At 40.0% G+C, this 25,498-nt stretch overlaps 3 protein-coding genes across 3 annotated transcripts; all 3 read right to left on the reverse strand.

The window, feature by feature from the left end:
- Nucleotides 1-494: 494 nt before the first annotated feature.
- On the reverse strand, nt 495-4,292 carry LOC115052788 (extracellular calcium-sensing receptor-like). The gene is made up of 9 exons (XM_029517123.1): nt 4,168-4,292; nt 3,575-3,869; nt 3,383-3,469; nt 2,913-3,182; nt 2,389-2,592; nt 2,027-2,302; nt 1,699-1,926; nt 1,492-1,615; nt 495-1,408 (listed from the first exon to the last, which is right to left on the reverse strand). Exons 1-9 carry the CDS (start codon nt 4,275-4,277, stop codon nt 495-497), a joined length of 2,508 nt encoding a protein of 835 aa, XP_029372983.1. The 5' UTR covers nt 4,278-4,292.
- A 1,829-nt stretch (nt 4,293-6,121) lies between these two features.
- LOC115052997 (extracellular calcium-sensing receptor-like) lies at nt 6,122-10,178 on the reverse strand. The gene is made up of 9 exons (XM_029517533.1): nt 9,958-10,178; nt 9,372-9,666; nt 9,142-9,228; nt 8,643-8,912; nt 8,290-8,493; nt 7,929-8,204; nt 7,314-7,541; nt 7,104-7,227; nt 6,122-7,035 (listed from the first exon to the last, which is right to left on the reverse strand). The coding sequence occupies exons 1-9, from the start codon at nt 10,176-10,178 to the stop codon at nt 6,122-6,124; spliced, it is 2,619 nt and encodes an 872-aa protein (XP_029373393.1).
- Nucleotides 10,179-17,010: 6,832 nt separating this feature from the next.
- LOC115053183 (extracellular calcium-sensing receptor-like) lies at nt 17,011-25,433 on the reverse strand. The gene is made up of 9 exons (XM_029517748.1): nt 25,309-25,433; nt 20,489-20,783; nt 20,247-20,333; nt 19,707-19,976; nt 19,103-19,306; nt 18,740-19,006; nt 18,240-18,467; nt 18,022-18,145; nt 17,011-17,924 (listed from the first exon to the last, which is right to left on the reverse strand). The coding sequence occupies exons 1-9, from the start codon at nt 25,416-25,418 to the stop codon at nt 17,011-17,013; spliced, it is 2,499 nt and encodes an 832-aa protein (XP_029373608.1). The 5' UTR covers nt 25,419-25,433.
- Nucleotides 25,434-25,498: the final 65 nt, after the last annotated feature.

The raw sequence follows: 25,498 nt of genomic DNA on the forward strand, positions 1-25,498 counted from the left end.
ATGTCTTAATATCATTTGTGATTTTTACTGGTAAAATAAATTTTGAAACTAAAGCAGCACTGACTGTATGTCTATATTTGGGTGCAATTTTCCTGCAAATCAAACGAGGCCAGACAAAAAAGCATAAAAATTGCAAATGTAAATAATTTTTACCAACATTTGTCTATTTTAGTCTAGCCCCTAACCCTAACCCGAACTTTTTCATGAAAATGTTTTTTAGATGACCATAGTTACAGTTTAGGGCAATTTAGGGAGGAGGTTGAAGTAGATGGATTTGTCCATTGGTGATTACAGTCTCATAACATCAACACAATGTTTATTTAAACCTCTTTCCCTATTTTTCAATAAGTCTTTTTTGTGTCGATACCGGCCGTAACAATCACAATAGTATTGCAAAATCATGAAAGAATAAATATCTATTTCCAAAAGTAATTTTTAAAATTGAATAGTTAATCCTGCCATCTGACACCATAGCACCGTGCTGTTGAGTAATCTTATGACTTTGTAGTTCCTCGACCCATGATAGCTTTCTTTGTGTTCCTCTCTGGTCTCAGCAGGATTATGTAACATTTGGGTCCAAAAAGAGCCATCAAGAGACCAAAACTGGAGGCCAGGATGGCAAATACCTCCACTGCATCTGCATATTTACCAGGTGAGCTGATATAAGCAGGAACAAAGGCCACCCACACAGCACAGAAGATCAGCATGCTGAAAGTGATCAGCTTGGCCTCATTGAAGTTATCTGGAAGATTTCTTGCCAGAAATGCCAGCAGGAAGCTGAGGAGAGCCAGTAAACCGATATAACCCAGTAACACTGCAAAACCAATTGTGGAGCCAACTACACACTCATAAACTATCTTGTCATTGTGGTATTGGGTGTTTTTATGAGGAACTGGTGAAGCAGAGACAAGCCAGGCAGTGCAGATTGCTGCCTGAACAGAAGTTAGAACCAGAACTGTCCCTCTCTGCTGAACAGCACCAAACCACTTCAGACTGGCTCCACCTCCTGGTTTGGAGGCCTTGAACACAGCCAGAACCACCATGGTTTTAACCAGGATACATGAGACACAAAGGACAAAGCTGATGCCAAATGCTGCATGTCTCAGCTGGCATGTCCACAGTCTGGGACGGCCAATGAACAGCAGTGAACACAGAAAACACAGTTTAAGTGATACTAACAGCTGAAAACTGAGTTCTGAATTGTTTGCACGGACTATAGGTGTTTGCCGATAGTAGAAGAAGATCCCAAGAACGACAGCACAAAAAAATGTACCCAGCAATGAAGTTGCTGCCAAACAGATTCCCAGAGGCTCATGGTAGGACAGGAACTCTATTTTCTTGGGAACACAAAGGTCACGCTGAGGGCTGGACCAGAAATCCTCTGGACAGCTGATGCACTCAGTGGAGTCTGAAATGCAGGAGACAATGGCGAGATATACTCATACCACTTAGAAAATTTAATTATTGATAAAACTAATCATTAACACCCACCAGTCTTATTGTTCACTTCTCCCTCAGAACAAAGGATGCAGTCAAAACAACACTCAGGTTCCCCCTTCTTTCTGGCCCTGCGGGTCCCTGGAGGACAGCTCTCACTGCACACTGAGTGGGGAGGCTGTAATGTATTTCAGGGTTATTTTTCATGGACAAGAATTACAGATAAAATTAATTAGACCTGTCTGAAAAAGGGGAAACAACCTTTTTAGTCTCAAAGTTCCAGTAGATTTTGTCCTCATGAAGAGTCAGTTCTTCACCTTTTAGGGCTGATTTTTTAACTTCTCCCACATTCTGAACTTTAATTCCTCCATCAGGGAGCCACTGCCAGTTCATGATGTCATAGATTGGTAAGACATCACCATTCTCATCAAATGACACTTCATCACCAAATGAGGTGGTGAAATTCACCTTCTCCAAGTAATGCATAAGCTATGAAAATAAAAACACAAAGAGGTCAGATGTAAAAAATAAAATAACTACACTACTCAGTATTTGGGCACACAAACAGGATTAGATATTGATATGTCACCTGCCAGGGCTCCAGTCTCTGTAAATCACCACAGCTGTTCCCACTGAAAGGACCTCTGCCTGGCTCACACTGCAGCAGCTCATGAAGAGCATATGCCAGAGCGTACACAGCTTTGTACACATTGTACTCTGGTCTGAGATCTAATGTTTCCAAAAACTCAGTCTGCACAGTCTCTAGATCTTCTTGTCCAGTACATATTGCTCCTCCAGCTTCCACCCAGCCTGATGGAGGTGGTGCAAATCTGCATTTAAATGTGTGTTCCCAAAACTGATTTACCTGAAACATATTTTAAGATTTGCATTATAAAAATTGGCAACATACCGCTCCTGTAAACATCAGTTCAGATTGCAAGGCTAACTCACAATATTGTTTCCATAGCTGTTGTGGTTTAGGTCAGGGCGTAGATGTAAAAGGAACTTCCTCAGTCCTGGTATTTCTCCTCGTCTGATGGCGATGCCCAGTGTTCCCCCCAGATATGGCATAAAGTGGGGAGTCTGAAGGTCAGCAAGTGCAGTCCAGGCTTCACTGGCCATCCACTGTAGGCCTGTCACATTCTGCCTCACCACCTGTGTATTGCAAATTAATGTTAGAATTCATACTGCTATGCAACTAAATTAGTACTTATTTTTTGGAGTGGTTAAGTTCAAATGTGTGCATTTAATACAGGAGTGTGAGGAATGTGAGTCTGGTTTCAGAGAATTCATATAAGACAATTTCTTGCCAATGTTTTAATGAGTGCAATGAAGGCTCATAAAAACTTAAAATTTTATGATAGCCAAATTGGAGGACAACAAGGGTTCATATGAATATGCAAGAGCAACTATTATATATCTTTCCTTATGACAAAATATAAAACAAGTTGTATAGTTACATTAAGCGATAATACCTCTTCCATGAGGTCAATCATATGACCCTCATGTGCAAACACAATAACCACGCGAGCTTTGGATTTCTTTATCACATTCACAATCCTCCTTAGCTCAGCAGGGTTGTCAGTCCAGGGTAAAGTCTCTGTGTAGGCCAGACAACCTGCACCAGATGGACCCAGGTCAGACTGGAAGGATCGGGCAGCATGAAGTCCATAATCATTATCACTGATCAGCAGACCTGCCCAAGTCCAGCCAAAGTGTTTCAGCATCTGAATCATAGCTCGCACCTAAGAAGACAGAGAGGAGGGAGGATTAGTGCTCAGGCTGGAGTAATGTTTCCCTGGAAATCCTGGGGAACCGGTTTCACAATCTTTAATTATCACCTTTCACTGGTGTTATCTGACGCCAGACATCTCCGTCACTGACACTTTAAATGTGAATGAATACTCTTTCTTTTTTATCTACATATTTTCTGACAGACTTTCACCTGGAAAGCATCACTTGGTATTGTCCTGAAGAAGGATGGAAACTTTTGCCGGTCGCTCAGGCAGGCACATGTGGAATAATGACTGACCTGTGAAAAACACAGACAGTGAATCCTAAACCCTTCTATTGCCTTTGATCTGTCGGTGAAATTAGTTTAAAATTAAGTACAGATTTTAAAATAGAAAAAACTTACCGTGGGCACTCTGTACAAACTTAACACAGTGGAGATTGCAATAGAACGTGTAGAAGAATCATCACCCACAATCCCGAGGACTGGAGGGGTTCCTTCACAGGGTTCATGTAAAATAACTTGCTCCTCTTGACCACTGGTTAATGACAATGCTGCACGAAATCCGATTCCTAGTTGGTTGCAGTTATCATACACACTGTATCCCAGAGTGACATTAGGGAGCAGGTTGGGGTTTCTGTTGATCTCATCAATAGCAAAAACCATGGTCTGGGCCTGTTTCAGTCCTATCACATCAAAACTAACACATAAAAGATCATCTATTACAGTAGAAAAGACATAAATATGACAACACCTGCAGAAAACCACACATGTTGCACAACTACATTATTTGCAATGAAAAAAAGAAAAAAAAAAAAAAACGATGAATGAAAAAAGCTGGATATCAACAATCACCAACCAACATGATTAAAATAAAAAAACATCCACAAGACATTGTGAGAAAAAGGGCAGTTGTTTAAAATAACATAAATACCCATTGGACTTATTTAACAGTAATATTAGTATATCATAAATACAGTCTAGTATTGCTCGCTCACCCATGGCAAGTTGGCTGCTGTGGCTCTGAAGTGAAAGACCTTTCAGGATAGGTGGCGAAGAAATGGATTTCAAACAAACCACCCAGAACCACATCTCCAGTCTTGTGCATCCCATTAAGACTGAATTGTCCCTGTAACTGACAGGAGGAGGACAAAAGACGGGAGAATGCAGCAGACAAAAAACAGGAGAAGGTCAGAATGAGCAAGTTAGTGTAGCCAATGATCTTCATGATTTCCTCTAGTTAATCCCTTTCCTATTCCCCGTCATTAATTTTTAGCTTGATGCCTTGGTCCTTTATTGATTTGCAGCATTGCTTGATCTTCCACACCACCCATCAGGGCCGAAGAGGACATAAGGGCAGGGCCATTTTAAGTCCTGCCCTTGATTTGTGGTACAGTAAAATTAATGTTTTACTATTTATATAATCTCTCTTTGGCCATGTTGCCATCTTTTCCAAACCACATTTATGTTGTTAATGGGCACAGTGATTGTCTTGCTAAAATTGTAAACGTCAATTCATGTCTGTATTTGAATGTTGTATTTAACTATTGAGTACTGACTCTACGGACTCTATGTGCTGTATGCTTAGCTTTAGAGAAAGGTGACACACTGCTATTTTGTTCTGGCTGATATTGTAGACTTGTGCCCACATCAAATATTTTCTTTCCTAATGTGTATGCGATCATAATGTACGAGATCCAAAATTGCTTAGATCCTTGTCTATTTAAAGTATATTTTGAGAATGGAATAACATTTGCAGGTTAAGGCCTTTAACTCATACTGTCATCCCTGAATTTAAGCCACTGCAATAGGCAATATGTTATATTCAGATTAGATGTACTTATTTTTCCATGAATTATGCTACAACGCTCCAAAGTGTTTGAACCCTTTAAACTGAGACTTGCTGCTTGTCCTGTTATGTCATATCAGATATATCATCGGTCTGCCCCATTCTCACCAAGGCATCATCTCAATTTTGTCATAAACAAATATGGCAGTTCAGTTTTATGGTGTGTTCTTATTAATATATGTGTATCTGTGATGCCCAGAGCGAGTTATATCTGGCACATTCACTTGGACTAAAGGATTGACTGGATAAAATAATAATTTATAATAATAACATTTGGTGGTCATAGGCTATTTTTGACCTGATTTGAAATCCAAAAACTAATTATGACTCAGTAAGAATCAAAAATGTAAAAAGTGTATGAATAAAGTGATGACATCATACACTCTAAGTCAAATTTACTGTGACATAATCTTCAGCAAAAACACTTCTTGCCATATTGAATGCTGCATGAGGAAGAGTAATTTCAGTTTCATTCATTCTTGGGGAATATGAAAAAAGAACTACTATAATAATACAAAAACAAAAGTCATTTTTGTTGACATTTCATTGTTGGGAACAGTTTTGTTCAGTGATGTCCAATGTCACACCATGCAAGTGAATTAATAATGTATGAGGAATTATTTTAATTTTATTGTTGATTTGAGACTATCCCCCCATAGTAAAACTACCAAATACATAGCAGATTATGCTTTATTCTGAGTTGAAATATATCAGTGATCAGTCATAAAATATCCAAAATATACATGTAAGTGACAAAGCCCTTTAGTCACCTAGTAATTAATATGGAAACAAAGGAGGAAGTGAGCTGATTCTATTTTACAGTGACAACTGAAGGATGGTGGGGTGAACAGATGTGACAACAAAACAAAAAATTAGCCATGACCAAGCAGTTGAACCAAAAACTGTGCATTTCAACCCAAACCATTTTCCTTCCCTAGACCTCAATATAATAGGTATACCTAAATATAACCAAACAATTACAGGAGCATTGTGCCGTAATAAGGTAATGTTGTTTGAACAGTTTATATCCTGATACCAGAATGCTGATATTAATTAAATCAGACAGAATGGAAAAGTTCAAATGGGACCTTTGTTGGTTAATTTTATGACTTGTTGATGTCACGACCCATAATAGCTTTCTTTGTGTTCCTCTCTGGTCTCAGCAGGATTATGTAACATTTGGGTCCAAACAGGGCCAATAAGAGACCAAAACTGGAGGCCAGGATGGCAAATACCTCTACTGCATCTGCATATTTACCAGGTGAGCTGACATAAGCAGGAACAAAGGCCACCCACACAGCACAGAAGATCAGCATGCTGAAAGTGATCAGCTTGGCCTCATTGAAGTTATCTGGAAGATTTCTTGCCAGAAATGCAATGAGAAAACTGAGGAGAGCCAGTAAACCGATATAACCCAGTAACACTGCAAAACCAATTGTGGAGCCAACTACACACTCATAAACTATCTTGTCATTGTGGTATTGGGTGTTTTTATGAGGAACTGGTGAAGCAGAGACAAGCCAGGCAGTGCAGATTGCTGCTTGAACAGAAGTTAGAACCAGAACTGTCCCTCTCTGCTGAACAGCACCAAACCACTTCAGACTGGCTCCACCTCCTGGTTTGGAGGCCTTGAACACAGCCAGAACCACCATGGTTTTAACCAGGATACATGCGACACAAAGAACAAAGCTGATGCCAAATGCTGCATGTCTCAGCTGGCATGTCCACAGTCTGGGACGACCAATGAACAGCAGTGAACACAGAAAACACAGTTTAAGTGACACTAACAGCTGAAAACTGAGTTCTGAATTGTTTGCACGGACTATTGGTGTTTGGCGACTACAGATAAAGATCCCAAGAACAACAGCACAGATAAATGTACCCAGCAATGAAGTGGCTGTCAGACAGATTCCCAGAGGCTCATGGTAGGACAGGAACTCTGTTTTCTTGGGAACACAAAGGTCACGCTGGGGACTGGACCAGAAATCCTCTGGACAGCTGATGCACTCAGTGGAGTCTATGAAGAAAGGAGTTGTGTTGAGATCAATGCATGTAAATCTAAACTGCATGATATTCAACACCCACCAGTCTTATTGCTGATCTTCCCCTCAGAACAAAGGATGCAGTCAAAACAACACTCAGGTTCCCCCTTCTTTCTGGCCCTGCGGGTCCCTGGAGGACAGCTCTCACTGCACACTGAGCGTGGAGGCTGTTGGGATAAGAAGAAATAAATGTCATGCTGTTTTCTTACAAATCCGAGTTAAAAAAAGAAGTAAAAGAATAAGCAGAAATAACCTTTTTGGATACAAAGTTCCAGTAGACTTTGTCCTCATGAAGAGTCAGTTCTTCACCTTTTAGGGCTGATTTTTTAACTTCTCCCACATTCTGAACTTTAATTCCTCCATCAGGGAGCCACTGCCAGTTCATGATGTCATAGATTGGTAAGACATCACCATTCTCATCAAATGACACTTCATCACCAAATGAGGTGGTGAAATTCACCTTTTGTAAGTAATATACAAGCTAAAACAAGAATATGCAATATGAAAACCAGAAAGAATGGTTGAAAAAAATAATTTCTCAAGCATTTTCTTAAATGTCACACTACAAGCCCTATGCAAACATACCTAGTCGTGAGATTTTGATATCTTTGACATTACAAAACTATCCATTGATATCAACCACAAACAGAGAAAAATCTTTCTATTAAATATGAAAACATAAATTATGAAATTTAAATCTCACAGTTCTGTATCATAATCCTTTATACTGAATGTTAATGCACAAATGAAAAAAGCAAAGGATTCTGTGATAAAAAGGTGGAGCAATAAAAAAAAATAAATTTCACAGTAAATATACTAAAGGAAGATGCGGTCACATAAACAAATGGAGTGTAAATTGATATGTCACCTGCCAGGGCTCCAGTCTCTGTAAATCACCACAGCTGTTCCCACTGAAAGGACCTCTGCCTGGCTCACACTGCAGCAGCTCATGAAGAGCATATGCCAGAGCGTACACAGCTTTGTACACATTGTACTCTGGTCTGAGATTTAAAATGTCCAAGAACTCAGTCTGCACAGTCTCTAGATCTTCTTGTCCAGTACATATTGCTCCTCCAGCTTCCACCCAGCCTGATGGAGGTGGTGCAAATCTGCAACGATATATGTATTCCCAAAATCGATTCACCTGAAACATTCAAAAGTGTGTATGATAAACAATGATAAAATACAGGGATCTTCAATCAGTCTAGATAATAGGATTCATGCCTCACCATATCATTTCCATCATTGTTGTTGCTGATGTCAGGATGAATTTGTAACATGAACTCCCTCAGTCCTTGTATTTCTCCTCGTCTGATGGCAATGCCCAGTGTTCCAGCGAGATATGGTGTGAGGTGTGGGGTTTGGAGCTTATCAGATGCTGTCCAGGCTTCACTGGCTATCCACTGCAGGCCCGTCACATTCTGCCTCACCACCTTTAAATAGTATCATAATCATACTGTCATACCAATAAAGTAGTTTCCACAGCCAGTGTAATTGAAAGGTTCAACCCCGTGTTATACATGTAGATAATCATAATGAATATGATTTTGATGTGTTTAACTTGTCCTGCTTGCATCCAAACCTCTTCCATAAGGTTAATAATGTGGCCCTCATGTGCAAATACAATGACAACACGAGCTGTGGATTTCCTCATCACGTCTACAATCCTTCTTAGTTCAGCTGGATCATCACCCTGGGGTAAAACTTCTAAGTAGGCCAGACAACCTCCATCAGATGGACCCAGGTCAGACTGGAAGGATCGGGCAGCATGAAGTCCATAATCATTATCACTGATCAGCAGACCTGCCCAAGTCCAGCCAAAGTGTTTCAGAATCTGAATGATAGCTCGCACCTAAGAAGACAGAGAGGAGGGAGGATTAGTGCTCAGGCTGGAGTAATGTTTCACCAGTAATCCTGTTAAAAAGGTTTCACAATAGGCCATATATATTGTTTTTCAGTGTTCATCTGACACAACCCAACTCCACAGACAGAACAGACAGAAGTTATGTGAGTAGTTATTTGCTAGAGTGAAAGTATTTGTTGTTCTTTCATTTAAACTGAACATTAAGTATCATATATACCTGGAAAGCGTCACTTGGTATCGTCCTAAAGAAGGATGGAAATTTTTGTCGGTTGCTCAGGCAGGAACATGTGGAAAAATAACTCACCTGTGCAAAACACACAGTGAAAACCTTTGCTGTGTCTTTTAGCTTTGTAAGGCTGACTGCTTCATATTGACTTCGAACTTAAAATAAATAAAAAATTTAAGTTATACAAAAAAATTTGAAATTGTTAAGGCAGAAAAACTTACCAGAGGCACTCTGTACAAACCTAAGACAGTGGAGATTGCAATAGAGCGTGTTGACGAATCATCACCCACAATCCCGAGGACTGGAGGACTTCCCTCACATGGCTCATGAATTATAACTTGCTCCTTTTGACCGCCAGCTAATGAGAATGCTGCACGAAATCCGATTCCTAGTGTATTGCAGTTATCATACACACTGTATCCCAGAGTGACATTAGGGAGCAGGTTGGGGTTTCTGTTGATCTCATCAATAGCAAAGGCCATGGTCTGTGCCTGTTTGAATCCTAAAACATCAAAACTAACACATAAAAGATCACAGGTAATTTTTTAAAACAGTTAAACAGTTAAAAACTGTTCAACTGTTCAAACTGTAAAGTATGTTCAACAAACATTTTTTCAATATATTGCACAGTTAAAGAACAAACCAATGTGTATAAATATAAAAAATAGTAAATTAGTATAATAGTAAAAAAAAATCTAAAAAAAATAGTAACAACAAAATCAATATCACATTATTGTAAATACAGTCTAGGTATTAAATTGATTTTCCTAACTCTTCTGCTTTTGGCTACATCCCTGAAAGACTCACCCATGGCAGGTTGGCTGCTTTGGCTCTGAATGATAAGACAGGTCAGGATGGGTGGAGAAGAAGTGCATTCCAAACAGTCCACCTAGGACCACATCTCCTGCCTTATGCATCCCATTTAGATGGAACTGCCCCTGTAACTGACAAGAGGATGAATAAAGAGGGGAGGATGCAAGAGAGGAAAAGCAGGTGCACAAAAATATGAGCAAGAGCAATGTCCACATGACTACTGTCTTTCGCCCTGCTAGATGTTTTGTTGTTTTCATCCCCTTTTAATGACTTCTTGCTTTGTTTGATGTTGCACACCACCAATCAGAGCAGAAGGATTAGGCCTATGGCCTCAAATGCAGTTCGTGATACTAATTTGTACCGAAACAGAATGAATGTTTGTACTTCTACATTCTCACTTACGCCATGAAACATTTTCAACCACTAACAATTGCCTAACAATCCCATAATCTTTGTGTTAGTTGTATTCAATGGACCTACAGACGCACATGTTGAGTTTAAAAAAATAAAGACAGGCTATCAGCTGCCTCTCATGGCATTAAATTCACTGTATTTTATAACCTACACAAGTGTGCCAATTCCCCACATGTGCTTATCAGCCCTGTGTTGAATTCAATTCTATACATAAACAATATTTTATTACATGTTCACTTGATTCTTGCAGTGTTGTTACTTATCCATAGCTGTGTTGATGCACATACAACTAGTGAAGCACATGTTCAACTATAAGCAGTATGCCCGTAATTCAACTGTTCCTCATTACTGCAAAAGTTGCGTTATATTATTACATTTATTATGGATGGTTGCTGTTGAAATGATAAAACATGTAAGTAGTTTTATTTCATCTGTAATTTTTAAGGCCTGACAACTCTTGACTGTGAGAGCCCCATTAGATCCCTTTGTGTTATCTTTCTTTCAGCAGCCTTTAAAACTCCAAAAACTAATGAAATTCACACAACGTGTCCGGACTGCGTGAAATTTCGATATTTCATTGGTTGCAGAAATATACGTCAGCAAGCAGCTCCACGGCGCCAGTTTTTGTTGAGCCCCGGTATGTATCATGGAGAGCTGCACCGTACACCTGAAGGTGCCTTCACCTCCCTCAAACAGGAAGTCGGCCATTTTTACACGTTGGGCCGACTTTGATGATTTCCATGCATCACACTTGAACAAACTCCTCCTGCAGTTTCCTTCCAAATTACTTCATATTGGTTCAGTATCATCTCAAGACCCATGATGACGTAAAACTATCAAAATCTTTTTCATAAGGTATACCTGCTTAGCGTGGCGGCGAGTTTTTGAGGCTTCGCCATAAAAAATGAAATCTTCGCGACTCCACCATCCAGAATCCGATCAGGTCTAAATTCTCCACAGGTACAGCGCCACCTCCTGGACACAGGAAGTCAGTCTGCAGGGCCCGTCCTCATATGTGAACGTACGCCTACAGTTTTCATCCAAATGACTTCACTGCCACTCAGTAACATCTGAAGACCGTGAAGATGAAAAACTTTCAAAATCTTCTTGGTCCATTAATCTGTGCCGCCTGAGGAAGTCCTCCCTGAACTGGTGACGTGTCGTGGTCTTTCTGCTTCATATTCTCTGTGTAGGAATGGCTGATTCGTTCACGACTCATAAAATAGGGTCTTCGGCTCTGAGTCTCTTGTTCACTTGTCTCATGGCCGCTGCGCAAGCTCAGTGTCGAAATGAGTGATTCGTTCATGACTCATAGCTACGGGTCTTCGGGTCTTTCGTTCACTGTTCACGTAGTTACAGCAGGAACATGATCAATGTTGTTATTACTAGTGGGGAAAGCTAGCACGAAAGTTAAAGTTAGCTATGTAGCCACGGGATGGACGTTTAATTAGCCTTTCCGGTGGGACGAATTCATACACGACGGCTCTTCAGTGACCAGGTAGGCTAAAGTGAACAGCCATCACAGAACGGGAATTTTCTAATGATAGGCGGAGCGCTCTCCTACCGGCAAAGGAAGTAATCAGTCATTCCCACTTAAGTGGGAACAATAGTTTAACAAAAGCAAACTTGTGTATAATATGCCAAGTGAAGCAGACCATGTTGCTCTTCAGTGTTTGAAAGCCGTGCTTTTTCAGTCATTACTCAAATGACAACTACAGCGCCACACAGGTTTCGATGAACGACTTGGAAAAAGATTTGTTCATTTTACTGAACGAAATGAAAATACCTGAGTCAGTAAAAAGATCCAAACATGCCACCACAACCCTGAACATACCTGTCTGTTATGACTGTCAGCTGTGTGAGTCAGTCTCACTACGCAAACATTGACCGATTTGTATGATACAACATCTACCGGACGCGTTCTCCACATTGTGCACTTCAACAGGACTTACCGTATTTTCCGGACCATAAGGCGCAGTACCAATCAACGGCTCTATTTTAGTTTCATACATAAGGCGCATGATAAAACATATATAAAGCGAAACAAAACAGTCAGTTGAGTCGAACTTTATTCAACTCATTCACAGTAACTCAGAACATTGTTCAGTTGTGACAAATACAGAAAAATTCACTCACATTTTAAATCATTAGTCTTCCACAAATCCATCAAATTCCTCATCTTCAGTGTCCGAGTTTAACAGTTGGGCGATTTCTATTTCATACACACAAATGTATAGTATTTTTTTTTTTTTTTTGAAGCGCAGTACGGACCGGTGTGTCAATCGATTTGGTTCCCCCCAAATTCCTGTTCCCCTTTACGCTGATTTACTGCTGAGTCGTGCGTAGTTGCTAAGTTACCGTGCGTACTTAAAGAAGAAACGCAAATAGAAACACAGCTGGATGTACGGAAAGCGAAATGGAAAAAGCCAATGTGTGGGTTACTGGTATGTTATTTATTATATAAAAAAAAAATAAACTGAGAATGCATTTGTTCGGCCATTCTTTGTCAATCTTTGTGTAAATGGATACCAGCTAGCATAGCTGTGCGAGAGTAGCCTACCTTAAGTAAACCTAACTGCCGGATCACTTACACTAGTTAGTCGCTTCGATATGGACTGCTAGCTAACTGGTTAGCATGCTCCTCGTCGTGTTTCGTGTAAACTTCGTTAATTTGTTGGTTCGCTCTTTTTTTTTTTTTTTTTTTTTTTTGGCGCCGTTCTAGCGGCAGCCTGTAGCCGCAGCTCCTCGTCGTGTTTCGTGTAAACTTTATTTATCCCAGACTGGGAAATTGCAGTGTAACAGCAGCATTACACATAGGGAATAAAATATATAACATGAATGCATCTGGGTGTTCAGTCAGTAGTTTGGCAGCGGTGGAGCTGATGACTTCACAGGTTACCGCTGCATCAGCTGACGGGGGGGATGTAAACAGTGATAACAATGGTGCACGTGAACTCCCTTGGTAAATAATACGGGCGCATTCCTACAGCCAGCAGTTCGATGTCTGGGTTATAGAGACGTTCCTTCATGACATTTGGAAAAGTCTCTGTCTCCCCGTACCAAACTGTAACCTGGGACCTCAACGCTGCTGTCCGGGATGTGCGAGTGCAGCCATGTTTCACTGAAGCAACATATGCTACAGTCACGGTATTCCCTCTGGGTCTTCACAAGTGCTGCCAGTTCGTCCGTCTTGTTCCCGTTATGATCGCTGGGACCGCTGGTTTGTGTCTTCTCCTTTTTTCTTTTTTCTCCGGACCTGCAGCCCCGGCGTCTCCTCCGTAGCTCCTGCGGGACCACAGGCCTGTCTCCAGGCAACAGCGTGGGTTTACACAGCGCAATCAACTGCCACAACTGCCAGCGGCGATCTTCCAAGTTACAAAAAGTAGGAAAAGCAGGAGAAAAACCAAACCAACAAAACCAACCAAAGCCGTTTCGCAACTTTAACAGAAAGGTTGTGATTGAACAGGGAAAAAAATGGCTGGGATTGGGATTGGCTCCAGCATCCCACGTGACCTCTTCTTAGCTCCGAGTCCACGCCTGTTGACTTGTTTAGAATGTTTATGAGTAAATAAATACCATGCTTTTTTGTGTTTTTTTGTGTATATGCTACTGGTTGATCGATCAATGACAATTATGTAGACCTATAGCCTATTTTATGGGCATGTAGTGCGAGAGATAACAGATAATGTGTAGGCTTTCAGGGAAAAAATATTTGAAGTGTTCAGTGAATGGATCATTGACTTTCGTATAAATCATGCACTTACTTGGAACTAACCCAGGACATAATCTAATTCCCAACCCAGTTTCCCAAAAGGCGGCCAGGATGAGCGTCTGTCATGTGAGTGTATGTTCATTGTGGTAAAATGGTAAACTCGTGTTCAACAGTTCGTGAATTATGAAAAATACGGACACTATCCGGTGGGTGTTTCCGAGGAGCAGAAATATGTCATTCGGAGGCGCTCTGCCCGTTTCCAAATGAACGGTGAGCAATAGTAACGTTATAGTCAAAAATAATGTCATCAGTTCGTCAGCCGAGCATGCTAACCAGTTAGCTAGCAGTCCATTTCGAAGCAACTAACTAGTGTAAGTGATCCGGCGGGGGGGTTTACTTAACTTAGGCTACTCTCGCACAGCTATTCTAGCTGGTATCCATTTACACGAAGATTGACAATGAATGGCCGAACAATTGCATTCTCAATTTATTTTTTTATATAATAAATAACATACCAGTAACCCACACATTGGCTTGTTCCATTTCGCTTTCCGTACATCCAGCTGTGTTTCTATTTGCGTTTCTTCTTTAAGTACGCACGGTAGCTTAGCAACTACGCACGACTCAGCAGTAAATCAGCGTAAAGGGGAACAGGAATTTGGGGGAACCAAATCGGTTGACACACCGGCGTTACACAAAGAGGCGGAGCTAAGCGTACTGCGTACACTGACACCTGAAGTTAGTGTGACGTTGGAACAACGTTGTAAAACAGTTGATTATAATTGATTATGATATGGATTTGAAAATGGGATTTACGTTAAAACCCTAACGTTGGCTTGACATCTGATTATAGTAAGGTAACACTGACTAAATGTTGGATGGTAGTTGGTTGTCAGCACTACACAATTAGTTATCTAACGTTGTCTGACGTTGCAGCCCATACCCAACCAAGGACCAACATTAACACAACTTTCTGCATAAACTGGGAATACTCCGACAATCCATCAAGCGGAGCGCAGTGAACCACATAAAACTGGTTCCAGGTCAGTGACAAGAATTCATACAAATGGCGCACTGCCGATTTTTGAGAATGGAAAAATGTTAGGATTTTAAGTGTGCCTCTTATAGTGTGAAAAATACGGTAATATTGATAGCTGCTCTCTGGCGTTACATAGGGGACACTCAGAATACGTCACAAACACGCCGATCAAAACAAAACGTTACAAGTTTTAAGGCGTTTGTGTCCCGGGGGGCCAATCCACGGGCCTCCGAGTTAGATAGCTGTGCGAAGGCCCATTCTTCGCTGCCTGCAGATGGGATTATGATCATTATATATATATTTTATACTTTTTTAGTATGACATCCAAAAATTATCCCTCAGTAGGCCAAAGTTGCAAAATTACAACAAACAACAATGCTGAATACAAATCTAATTTATACTCTCTACCACTAGCTGGCAAACGTGCTGCTTTGATCCTAGCCCAAAATGACATCATGCTCCCATACAAACTAGTTAAGGAGATGAGAGAGGAAGCCGTCTCTGAATGTGCTCACATACAGTGACAATGGAGCAATTCTTTCCATTGTTTTCGACAGACAGAAGCAAAAATACACGAAACAGCTAAATGCGTTCACATGTGATGAGGTGTTGTATCCGTTGATTGCATATTCTGATTCTGAAGGATAATATCTCTCCTTAGGAAACGACAATCAGTCAGGATTTCCAGTGCATCCTTGCGTGATGGTATTTCGGCCATCTTACACCAGGATTTGTGAAGGTAAAGTCTAGAACCAGGTTTAATGATATATACTGACAATATTGGCATAATTATGGTATAGTAGTAGTTTTAGGTGTAGTTTGTATTTTTAGTCTGTGTTTTATTATTTTCCTGTTAATTTCTGTTTGTTATGCGTAATGTGTATAAAAAGATACCAACTAGTTTGGGTGTGAATTATTCAAGTTGTTCTCCCTTCTTATCTCTTATGAGCCCCTATTTGGACTGCAGCTGCCTAAAGTATAAATTGCTTGTAAACTGTTGTCATGTTATCATCCCAATGACTTACAAAGTGAATGTTGCTGCTGAAATCATTTTTGTGGGTCTATTCAACTAAAGAAATTAATTGAACAAAAGAAGTTCTGTGAAATAAGCATGTCACGTATTGTGTCTCATGACAGAGTTTTCAAAAATTAACAAACTGATGTGAACATCTTCTGGATCTCCTACTCCTGCTCCTAATTTATTAATTGCTATAGGCTGCATGCTCAAAAGTGTATTTAGCATTGTGATTTTTCAATACTACTTTGTGCTGTTTATGCAGTTCAGTTATACAACTGTTTTAAAAAAACAAGTAACATTATATGTTAATGTCTTGCTACTTTGTTCCTTGTAAGTTAAATATTTATGTTGTGTTTTGTCAAGATCGACCATGCCAGACAAAATGATGAATAAAAATGAATCCACTAAGTTTTGCTGATTGACATTTCTATATTACTTTATTTGCCAGGTGATTAACACTGTTGCAGAAGCATATAGAAAGTGTAAGAAAAATAAAACATGGGAAACTGCCAACTTTAACGAATTGTTCATTTTAGACTGTTCCCCCATAAAAACCTGCTGGCTTGGTAGCAATTTCATACAACTCATAATCAAAGATGATAAAACTTGAGACAGCTTTTATCTTTGTCCTGATATCACATGTTTATACTCAAGAAACAAAGCTATTTAGTTACCATAGTGATTATTATAGGAACAAAGGAGGAAGTGAGCTGATGACTTAAGGAGGTTGTCATGTTGGATTCATTTGGAAAATAAATAAATAAACTAAAATAAAATGAGCTGTGGACAGATCCCCATGTCCCGTGGCCCTACAAAAATTTCTAACTCATGCCATGATCTTTTCCAAAGGCTACATAGGACATTTTATGGATGTGTGGTTCCTCGACCCATAATAGCTTTCTTTGTGTTTCTCTCTGGTTTAACCAGGATTATGTAACATTTGGGTCCAAAAAGAGCCAACAAGAGACCAAAACTGGAGGCCAGGATGGCAAATACCTCCACAGCATCTGCATATTTACCAGGTGAGCTGATATAAGCAGGAACAAAGGCCACCCACACAGCACAGAAGATCAGCATGCTGAAAGTGATCAGCTTGGCCTCATTGAAGTTATCTGGAAGATTTCTTGCCAGAAATGCCAGCAGGAAGCTGAGGAGAGCCAGTAAACCGATATAACCCAGTAACACTGCAAAGCCAATTGTGGAGCCAACTACACACTCATAAACTATCTTGTCATTGTGGTATTGGGTGTTTTTATGAGGAACTGGTGAAGCAGAGACAAGCCAGGCAGTGCAGATTGCTGCCTGAACAGAAGTTAGAACCAGAACTGTCCCTCTCTGCTGAACAGCACCAAACCACTTCAGACTGGCTCCACCTCCTGGTTTGGAGGCCTTGAACACAGCCAGAACCACCATGGTTTTAACCAGGATACATGAGACACAAAGGACAAAGCTGATGCCAAATGCTGCATGTCTCAGCTGGCATGTCCACAGTCTGGGACGGCCAATGAACAGCAGTGAACACAGAAAACACAGTTTAAGTGACACTAACAGCTGAAAACTGAGTTCTGAATTGTTTGCACGGACTATTGGTGTTTTGCGATGACAGATAAAGATGCAAAGAATGACAGCACAGATGAATGTACCCAGCAATGATGTGGCTGTCAGACAGATTCCCAGAGGCTCATGGTAGGACAGGAAGTCTATTTTCTTCTGTGCACAGTGGTCACGCTGGGGACTGGACCAGAAATCCTCTGGACAGCTGATGCACTCAGTGGAGTCTATGAAGAAAGGAGTTCTGGTTAGGGAAAGTGTTTCAAATTATGTTTATGTTTATGTTATGCATCTCATCTTAGATATTTAAAAGTGAACACCCACCAGTCTTATTGCTGATCTTCCCCTCAGAACAAAGGATGCAGTCAAAACAACACTCAGGTTCCTCCTTCTTTCTGGCCCTGCGGGTCCCTGGAGGACAGCTCTCACTGCACACTGAGTGGGGAGGCTGTTGGGAGGTAAAGGAATGTATTCAGTGTTATTAAAGTTAGAGAAGAATTATAATGTAAAAAAAGACATGTGTTGCGTATTTCACAAGTTACCTTTTCTGATTTAATGTTCCAGAAGATTTTGTCTTCATGAAGAGTCAGTTCTTCACCTTTTAGGGCTGATTTTTTAACTTCTCCCACATTCTGAACTTTAATTCCTCCATCAGGGAGCCACTGCCAGTTCATGACATCATAGATTGGTAAGACATCACCATTCTCATCAAATGACACTTCATCACCAAATGAGGTGGTGAAATTCACCTTTTGCAAGTAATATACAAGCTATGAAATCAGAATGAGGGATAAATGAAGAAAAGAAGGATTATATGATAAAACAGCATGAGCATTGTAGGATGTAGTATTCAAAAATATAAATGCTGAGGACACTTTTGCACATGCCATCAATAATACCATGTACCTGCTGAAAAGAGATAAAACTAACTTCTACTATCCAGCATTTAGACAAAAATACTTTCAGTACATCATATTGCAAATGAAATAATATAAGAGCAATGCTTTTACATTAAAAGGTGAAGTGTAAGTTGATATGTCACCTGCCAGGGCTCCAGTCTCTGTAAATCACCACAGCTGTTCCCACTGAAAGGACCTCTGCCTGGCTCACACTGCAGCAGCTCATGAAGAGCATATGCCAGAGCGTACACAGCTTTGTACACATTGTACTCTGGTCTGAGATTTAAAATGTCCAAGAACTCAGTCTGCACAGTCTCTAGATCTTCTTGTCCAGTACATATTGCTCCTCCAGCTTCCACCCAGCCTGATGGAGGTGGTGCAAATCTGCATTTAAAAGTATATTCCCAAAACTGATTTACCTGAAACATATTACATATTGTGTGTTAGAAGCAACATCAAGATATGAGCCTTGTCAATATTATGCTGCTACTTTTGACTCTCACCACACTTTTTCCAATACTCTGGTTGTGGTTTAGGTCCGGCTGTATTTGTAACAGGAAGTCCCTCAGTCCTGGTATTTCTCCTCGTCTGATGGCGATGCCCAGTGTTCCCCCCAGGTACGGCATGAGGTGGGGGGTCTGGAGCACAGCAGCTGATGTCCAGGCTTCACTGGCAATCCACTGCAGGCCTGTCACATTCTGCCTCACCACCTGTACATTGGAACATATGACGTGTTTGAATTCATCCATGCCAGGCCACTCAAGGATTATAAGAGTTACACAGCTGACATCATTCATAGCTGAAATCCTGCATTATGAGCAAAATGATATCTGTTGTGTTACACAAATACACACGATTTTGTCATGATCTTATGCAGAGAGGTATAAGAGAGTGGCAATGATGGCTGGTAAAAGCTTTATGGATTTGTTTTCGATGATCCAAAAGCACTCTGATATACAGTAACTCACCAGGACTGGTCCCAACATGTTTGAGCTGTCCAATTATTCGTACAAGTTATTGTCAACAACAAACTTTCATTTTAACTAAACTTTACCATCTATCTCTTTACCATCAAATTAAGACATAATCAGATTGCATTTTTAACCTAACCTCTTTCATTAGGTCAATCATGTGACTCTCATGTGCAAACACAATGACAACACGAGCTGTGGATTTCTTCATCACATCTACAATCCTCCTTAGTTCAGCTGGATCATCTCCCCAGGGCAAAATCTCTGTGTAGGCCAGACAACCTCCATCAGCTGGACTCATGTCAGACTGGAAGGATCGGGCAGCATGAAGTCCATAATCATTATCACTGATCAGCAGACCTGCCCAAGTCCAGCCAAAGTGTTTCAGAATCTGAATGATAGCTCGCACCTAAGAAGACAGAGAGGAGGGAGGATTAGTGCTCAGGCTGGAGTAATGTTTCCCTGGAAATCCTGGGAACAGGCTCCACGACGGTGGCTGTTAAATTATAGATTTCAAGCATTGAGATCTGACACAGAACAACTTCATCAGTGAGGTAAATGTTGTTGGTAGTAAACAAATTATACATATATATGACAGCAGAACAGTGATCTGATGAAAGCGTATAACCACACCAGTGTGTTATATATTTAGTTTCTTTATTTCCTACTAGAATTTTACCTGGAAAGCGTCACTTGGGATCGTCCTAAAGAAGGATGGAAACTTTTTCCGGTCACTCAGGCAGGAACATGTGGAAAAATAACTTACCTATAAAAAGCAGATGACACTATTTAAAACCATTAAATGCCTTTAGCGGTTGTTTCACTGTTCTAAGTGCTTCTTTTTTTATTTATTAGCAGAATTTGAATATGAAATAAATGATCAAAAAGAGTGAATATAAATGGTCAGGCAGAAAAACTTACCGTAGGCACTCGGTACAAACCTAAGACAGCAGAGATGGCAATAGAACGTGTAGAGGAAGAATCACCCACAATCCCGAGGACTGGAGGGGTTCCTTCACAGGACTCATGAATTATAACTTGCTCCTCTTGACCACTGGTTAATGACAATGCTGCACGGAATCCAATTCCTAGTGTATTGCAGTTATCATACACACTGTATCCCAGAGTGACATTAGGGAGCAGGTTGGGGTTTCTGTTGATCTCATCGATAGCAAAGGCCATGGTCTGGGTCAGCCTAAATCCTATGACATCAAAACTAACACATGAAACATGCCGATGTTGAAACACGTTGACTTTTTAAAAATATGAAATGATACAAATGAAAAAATAACTGTAAATACATTTATATATGTTTATACACACATTTTTCATAACAAGGAAAAAAAAACAAAACAAAACAAAACAAAACAACATTTATATTGACAACCACAATTTCACAGAAAAAATATACAACAAATAAATTGCAAGATGGCTAAAATACAAAATATAATTTTGAAATAATATTGGCTGAGAATCAAAACATACACTTAATTGAAAGTTAGGACTTTCCCCGCTGTCTGCTTTTAGCTGTTTCCCTGACAGACTCACCCATGGCAGGTTGGCTGCTGTGGCTCTGAGGTAAAAAACAGGTCAGACTGGGTAGAAAAGAAGTTCATTTCAAACAACCCACCAATAATCACATCTCCAGCCCTGTGCATCCCATTCAGATTAAAGTTTCCCTGTAACCGACAAGAAGAGGAATAAAAAGAGGAAGATGCAGCAGTAGAAACGAAGAAGAGCAGGAGCAAATTTGTGTCTTTACATTCCCTCATGACTTTGAGTTTCTTCTGAGCCAAGCCAGTTAGCTTCCTCACTGTCACCCCCTTTTATTGGCTTGTATTGCTTAATCTTGCACACCACCAACCAGGAAATAAAGGGAGGTGGGGACAGGCTCAAAAATGCATTTCATTTGATATTTGTTCTGAATGAGAATTAATCTGGTCATGGAAACAATTCTCTGAGGCCATTTTGCATCCCTTTTATCACCACAGCCAAATTTTGAATGTAACCAGGACATTAACTTCTGTGGACCCTAATTTGTGGAAAATTATGAAAACAAAAAGATCAAAATCATAAATCTGTGTAGAACCTTTGCCCAGGATTAATTCTGTAGTGGGCTGGTCAGTTTTAGGTTCCTCATAGCCACTATATGCCAGCTATTGTCCTATTTACATATTGCAACTACTGAAAAGAAACAAGACTAGGGACCCTGCACTCAATCAATAAATAAGGTGTAATAAACGGTTAATGGCTGAACTTACAAATACTGTATAATACATTTTATTCAATTCAAATTTCAATTCAAACTTTATTTATAGAGTGCATTTCATGCCCAAGGCAGACTAATTGCACTTTACAACATACAACAAACAATACAAAGGACAAAGTAAACAAGCACACAGACACACACACACTCAATCAAACGCTGTTGAGAAAAGAAAAGTTTTTAACCTATTTTTAAAAATATTGACTGATGGGGCAGTATTTACTGTCTAAGGCAAGCTGCTCCACCTGTGCGGGGAAAGGGAAAAGGGAAAATGCAATCTCCCCTTCCCGAGTTTTTGTGCAGGAAATGACTAGTGTACTAGTGTTTGTGGACTTGAGGGTTCTTGCTGGTGTGCAACTAATTAGCATGTCTGTTAGGTACTGAGGTGCAAGACCATTTAGTGCTTTGTAAACTAACAGGAGGACCTTGAAATCAATCCTTTTTTTTGACAGGTAACCAATGCAGGGTTTTAAGAACAGGTGTGATGTGTTGATATTTTTTGTACCAGTGAAAATAAGTGCTGCTGCATTTTGAATTAATTGTAATTGTCGAATGCTGGTGTTCACGAGGCCAGTGAATAGGCCGTTACAGTAATCTATTCTGCTGGTTATTAATGCATGAATACATTTTTCAGAATCAGGATTTGATAGAAAACTTATTAATTTGGATATATTTTTTAAATGGTAGAAAGATGATTTTGTAATGTGGTTGATATGACTCCTGAAGTTTAAATTGCTATCCATGATTATGCCAAGATTTCTTGCAACAGTTTTGTTCTCCAGAGAGAGGGACTTGAGGTGTTCCGCCACTCTCAGTCTTTGAATCTGTGCACCAAAGATTTGTATTTCTGTTTTGTCTTTATTTAACTGTAGGAAGTTTTCTGTCATCCATTTGTTAATGTCACTAATGCATTGGATGAGGGACTGTATGGGAGATAAATCATCGGGGTACAGAGAAGTGTAAAGTAGCGAATCGTCTGCATAATTGTGGTAATCAACGTCCTGGTTATTGATGACATGTGAAAGTGGAAGCATATAGAGGTTGAACAGTAGTGGTCCAAGAATTGACCCCTGGGGGACACCACATGTAACATCCCTTTTGTTTGAAGAGAAGTTGTCGATGGAATAAATATGAATTGAACCATTTTAGAACAAGGCCAGATAAGCCCACCCATCTCTCGAGTCTCTCCAGCAGAATTGTATGGTCAACAGTGTCAAAAGCGGAACAAGAGCAAGAATAGATATTTTTTGGAGTCTGTGTTTATATGCAGGCCATTTATTACTTTGTTGAGAGCTGTTTCTGTGCTATGGTGGGGATAAAAACCTGATTGATAAATATCTAGGAGGCTATTTGATGTGAGATATTTTTTGAGTTGAATTTTAACAGTTTTTTTCAAGTATTTTACTAAGGAATGGCAGATTGGAGATGGGCCGATAGTTTATCTATAACATTGGATCCAGATTCTTTTTCTTCAGGAGTGGTTTTTTGACAGCTGTTTTAAGTGATGTGGGGAAAATACCAGACTGAAGAGACCAGTTTTTAAAACAATTAAAGATGGTTTTTAAAAAAATGTGGTTGGAATAGGATCCAAGCAACAGGTGGAGGAGCTGAGCTGACCAACAATATTAGAGAGATCTGTTGAATCTAAGCAGTGGGACTGGGAAAACTGGGACATAAAACAAGTGGAGCCCCTGGAGGAGAAAGGAAGGAGAGGTTCATTTTTTGGTCTGAGGATACTGATGTTTTGTCTGATTGTGTTAATTTTGCTATCAAAAAATAAAGGAAATTGCTCACATTTTTCTGTAGACAGCAAATGTGATGGGATGGTGGATGGTGGATTTATGAGTCTGTCAACAGTGGAGAAGAGTACTTTACTATTAGTGATATTTTCATTTATATTTTTAGAAAAGAAAGACTGTCTAGCTTGTTTAATAGCTTTGTTATAGTCATTCAGTTTGTCCTTATAAATCTCATTATGAACCTAAAGTTTTGTTTTTCTCCACTGTCACTCTGCCTGGCGACACTTTCTTTTAGATTGTCTATCTGTTCTCCAGTGAGCTTTTAGTTTTTCTACATATTTAGTTTTAACTGATGCAATGTTGTCCAGGATACTCTGTATTTTTGAGTTGAAACTGTCCAAAGGATCACCAGCCAGCGATACACTGGACAGTGACAACTTATTCATGGTTCCTTGAAAACTTTCAATTGTATTGTAGTTGATTATGTTTCATGATGTTTGTTTTTTGATTGTACGAGAACCATTGTGGTGTACAGAAGAAGCAGATACATTAAAATATATGCAACAATGGTCAGAGAAAGCTACATCTATTACACATGGAGTAGTGATATTATGTCCTTTTGTGATGATGAGATCCAAAGTGTGTCTTTTATTGTGGGTGGGTCCACGGACGTGTTGGGAGAGATCAAATGCCTCCAGTGGCATCTGGATTCTGTTTCATTGTCAATGTGAATGTTGAAATCACCTGATAAAATAAGACAGTCATCGTCGGTGGAGACCTTGGCTAGTAGTTGAGAGAATTCTTCCAGAAAGCCACTTTTAGATTTTGGTGGACGATAGACTGCGACTATTAAGATTGTGGTTTTACAGTGTGCAGATATTGCCAGGTATTCAAAACAATTATATTTGCCAAGAGAGACGTCCTTACAACTGTAAATGTCGGAAAAGACGGCAATTCCACCACCTCTCCTATTAGCTCTGGTGCTGTGGAAAAAATTAGAAATTTGGAGGAGCAGTCTCAATGAGTGTAGCTGCATAATTTTTATCTAGCCAGGTTTCAGTTAGCAGAGCGAAGTCTACATTGTGGGTGCTAATTAGATCATTTATTAAAAATGATTTATTTATAAGTGACCTGACCTTACCTGTTTAAAAGAGCCATTTTTAATATTTGACATGCCTTTCTATGGTAAGGTTGCCAAGGTTAACTCATTTTGGGAGATCAGAAATGCATTTCATAGGTCTGACATTTGTGATAACTGGGATTGATGAGACAGTGCTACTATGTTTATGGTGTGAGTTCAATGTTCAGGGCTAACAGGCGAGATCCAACAAAATATGGGTGGAAGCGACTGTGTTTGAAGAGTTCCTCTCTCTCTTTTAACATATTTTCTGATACTGTATTTATACATTTTAATCCTTTACATGTAACATGCATATCTATGTCTTGTACACACTCTTTTCAGTCCTTTACACACATCCTTGGTGGTCGAGACCTTACATAGTCATTACAATCCTTCGTGCTGCCCATCTGCATGCTGGACTCTCTCATCAGTCGGAACACAACACAACACAACACAACTACTTACAATGGATATCAGGAAATGCATTAGCATTTGTGAATGAGAATGAATACACAGTAAAAAAAAATAGGAATTGCATGGTTTCACAAATTTGTGATGGCTTTTTCACAGTAATAATAAATAATCAGTCTTTTGCTGTTTTTCCTGAGAGACTCACCCATGACAGGTAGGCTGCTCTGGCTCTGAGGTAAAGAACAGGTCAGGATAGTTTGGATCAAAGTGCATGTGAAACAGCCCACCTAGAACCACATCTCCAGCTTTGTGCATCCCGTGGAGATGAAACCGCCCCTGTAACCGACAGGAGGGAGAATAAAGAGTTGAGAACGCAGAAGAGGAAATGTAGAAAC

The sequence above is a fragment of the Echeneis naucrates genome, chromosome 13 (assembly GCF_900963305.1).
Source record: "Echeneis naucrates chromosome 13, fEcheNa1.1, whole genome shotgun sequence".
Taxonomy (NCBI): Eukaryota; Metazoa; Chordata; class Actinopteri; order Carangiformes; family Echeneidae; genus Echeneis; species Echeneis naucrates.

Excerpts from the sequence above, each read along its gene's own strand:
- LOC115053183 (XM_029517748.1), bottom strand. The coding sequence starts at position 25,418 with ATGCACAAAGCTGGAGATGTGGTTCTAGGTGGGCTGTTTCACATGCAC. Across the intron at positions 20,784-25,308 it reads GAGCAGCCTACCTGTCATGG|TTTTGATGTCATAGGATTTA; the intron begins GTGAGTCTCTCA and ends TTCATGTGTTAG. Across the intron at positions 19,007-19,102 it reads ACCAGAGTATTGGAAAAAGT|TTTTGGGAATATACTTTTAA; the intron begins GTGGTGAGAGTC and ends CAGGTAAATCAG.
- LOC115052997 (XM_029517533.1), bottom strand. The coding sequence starts at position 10,178 with ATGTGGACATTGCTCTTGCTCATATTTTTGTGCACCTGCTTTTCCTCT. Across the intron at positions 8,913-9,141 it reads TACCAAGTGACGCTTTCCAG|GTGCGAGCTATCATTCAGAT; the intron begins GTATATATGATA and ends CTGTCTTCTTAG. Across the intron at positions 8,494-8,642 it reads TTATTAACCTTATGGAAGAG|GTGGTGAGGCAGAATGTGAC; the intron begins GTTTGGATGCAA and ends TACTATTTAAAG.
- LOC115052788 (XM_029517123.1), bottom strand. The coding sequence starts at position 4,277 with ATGCACAAGACTGGAGATGTGGTTCTGGGTGGTTTGTTTGAAATCCAT. Across the intron at positions 1,927-2,026 it reads AGAGACTGGAGCCCTGGCAG|CTTATGCATTACTTGGAGAA; the intron begins GTGACATATCAA and ends TTATTTTCATAG. Across the intron at positions 1,616-1,698 it reads GGAACTTTGAGACTAAAAAG|CCTCCCCACTCAGTGTGCAG; the intron begins GTTGTTTCCCCT and ends AATACATTACAG.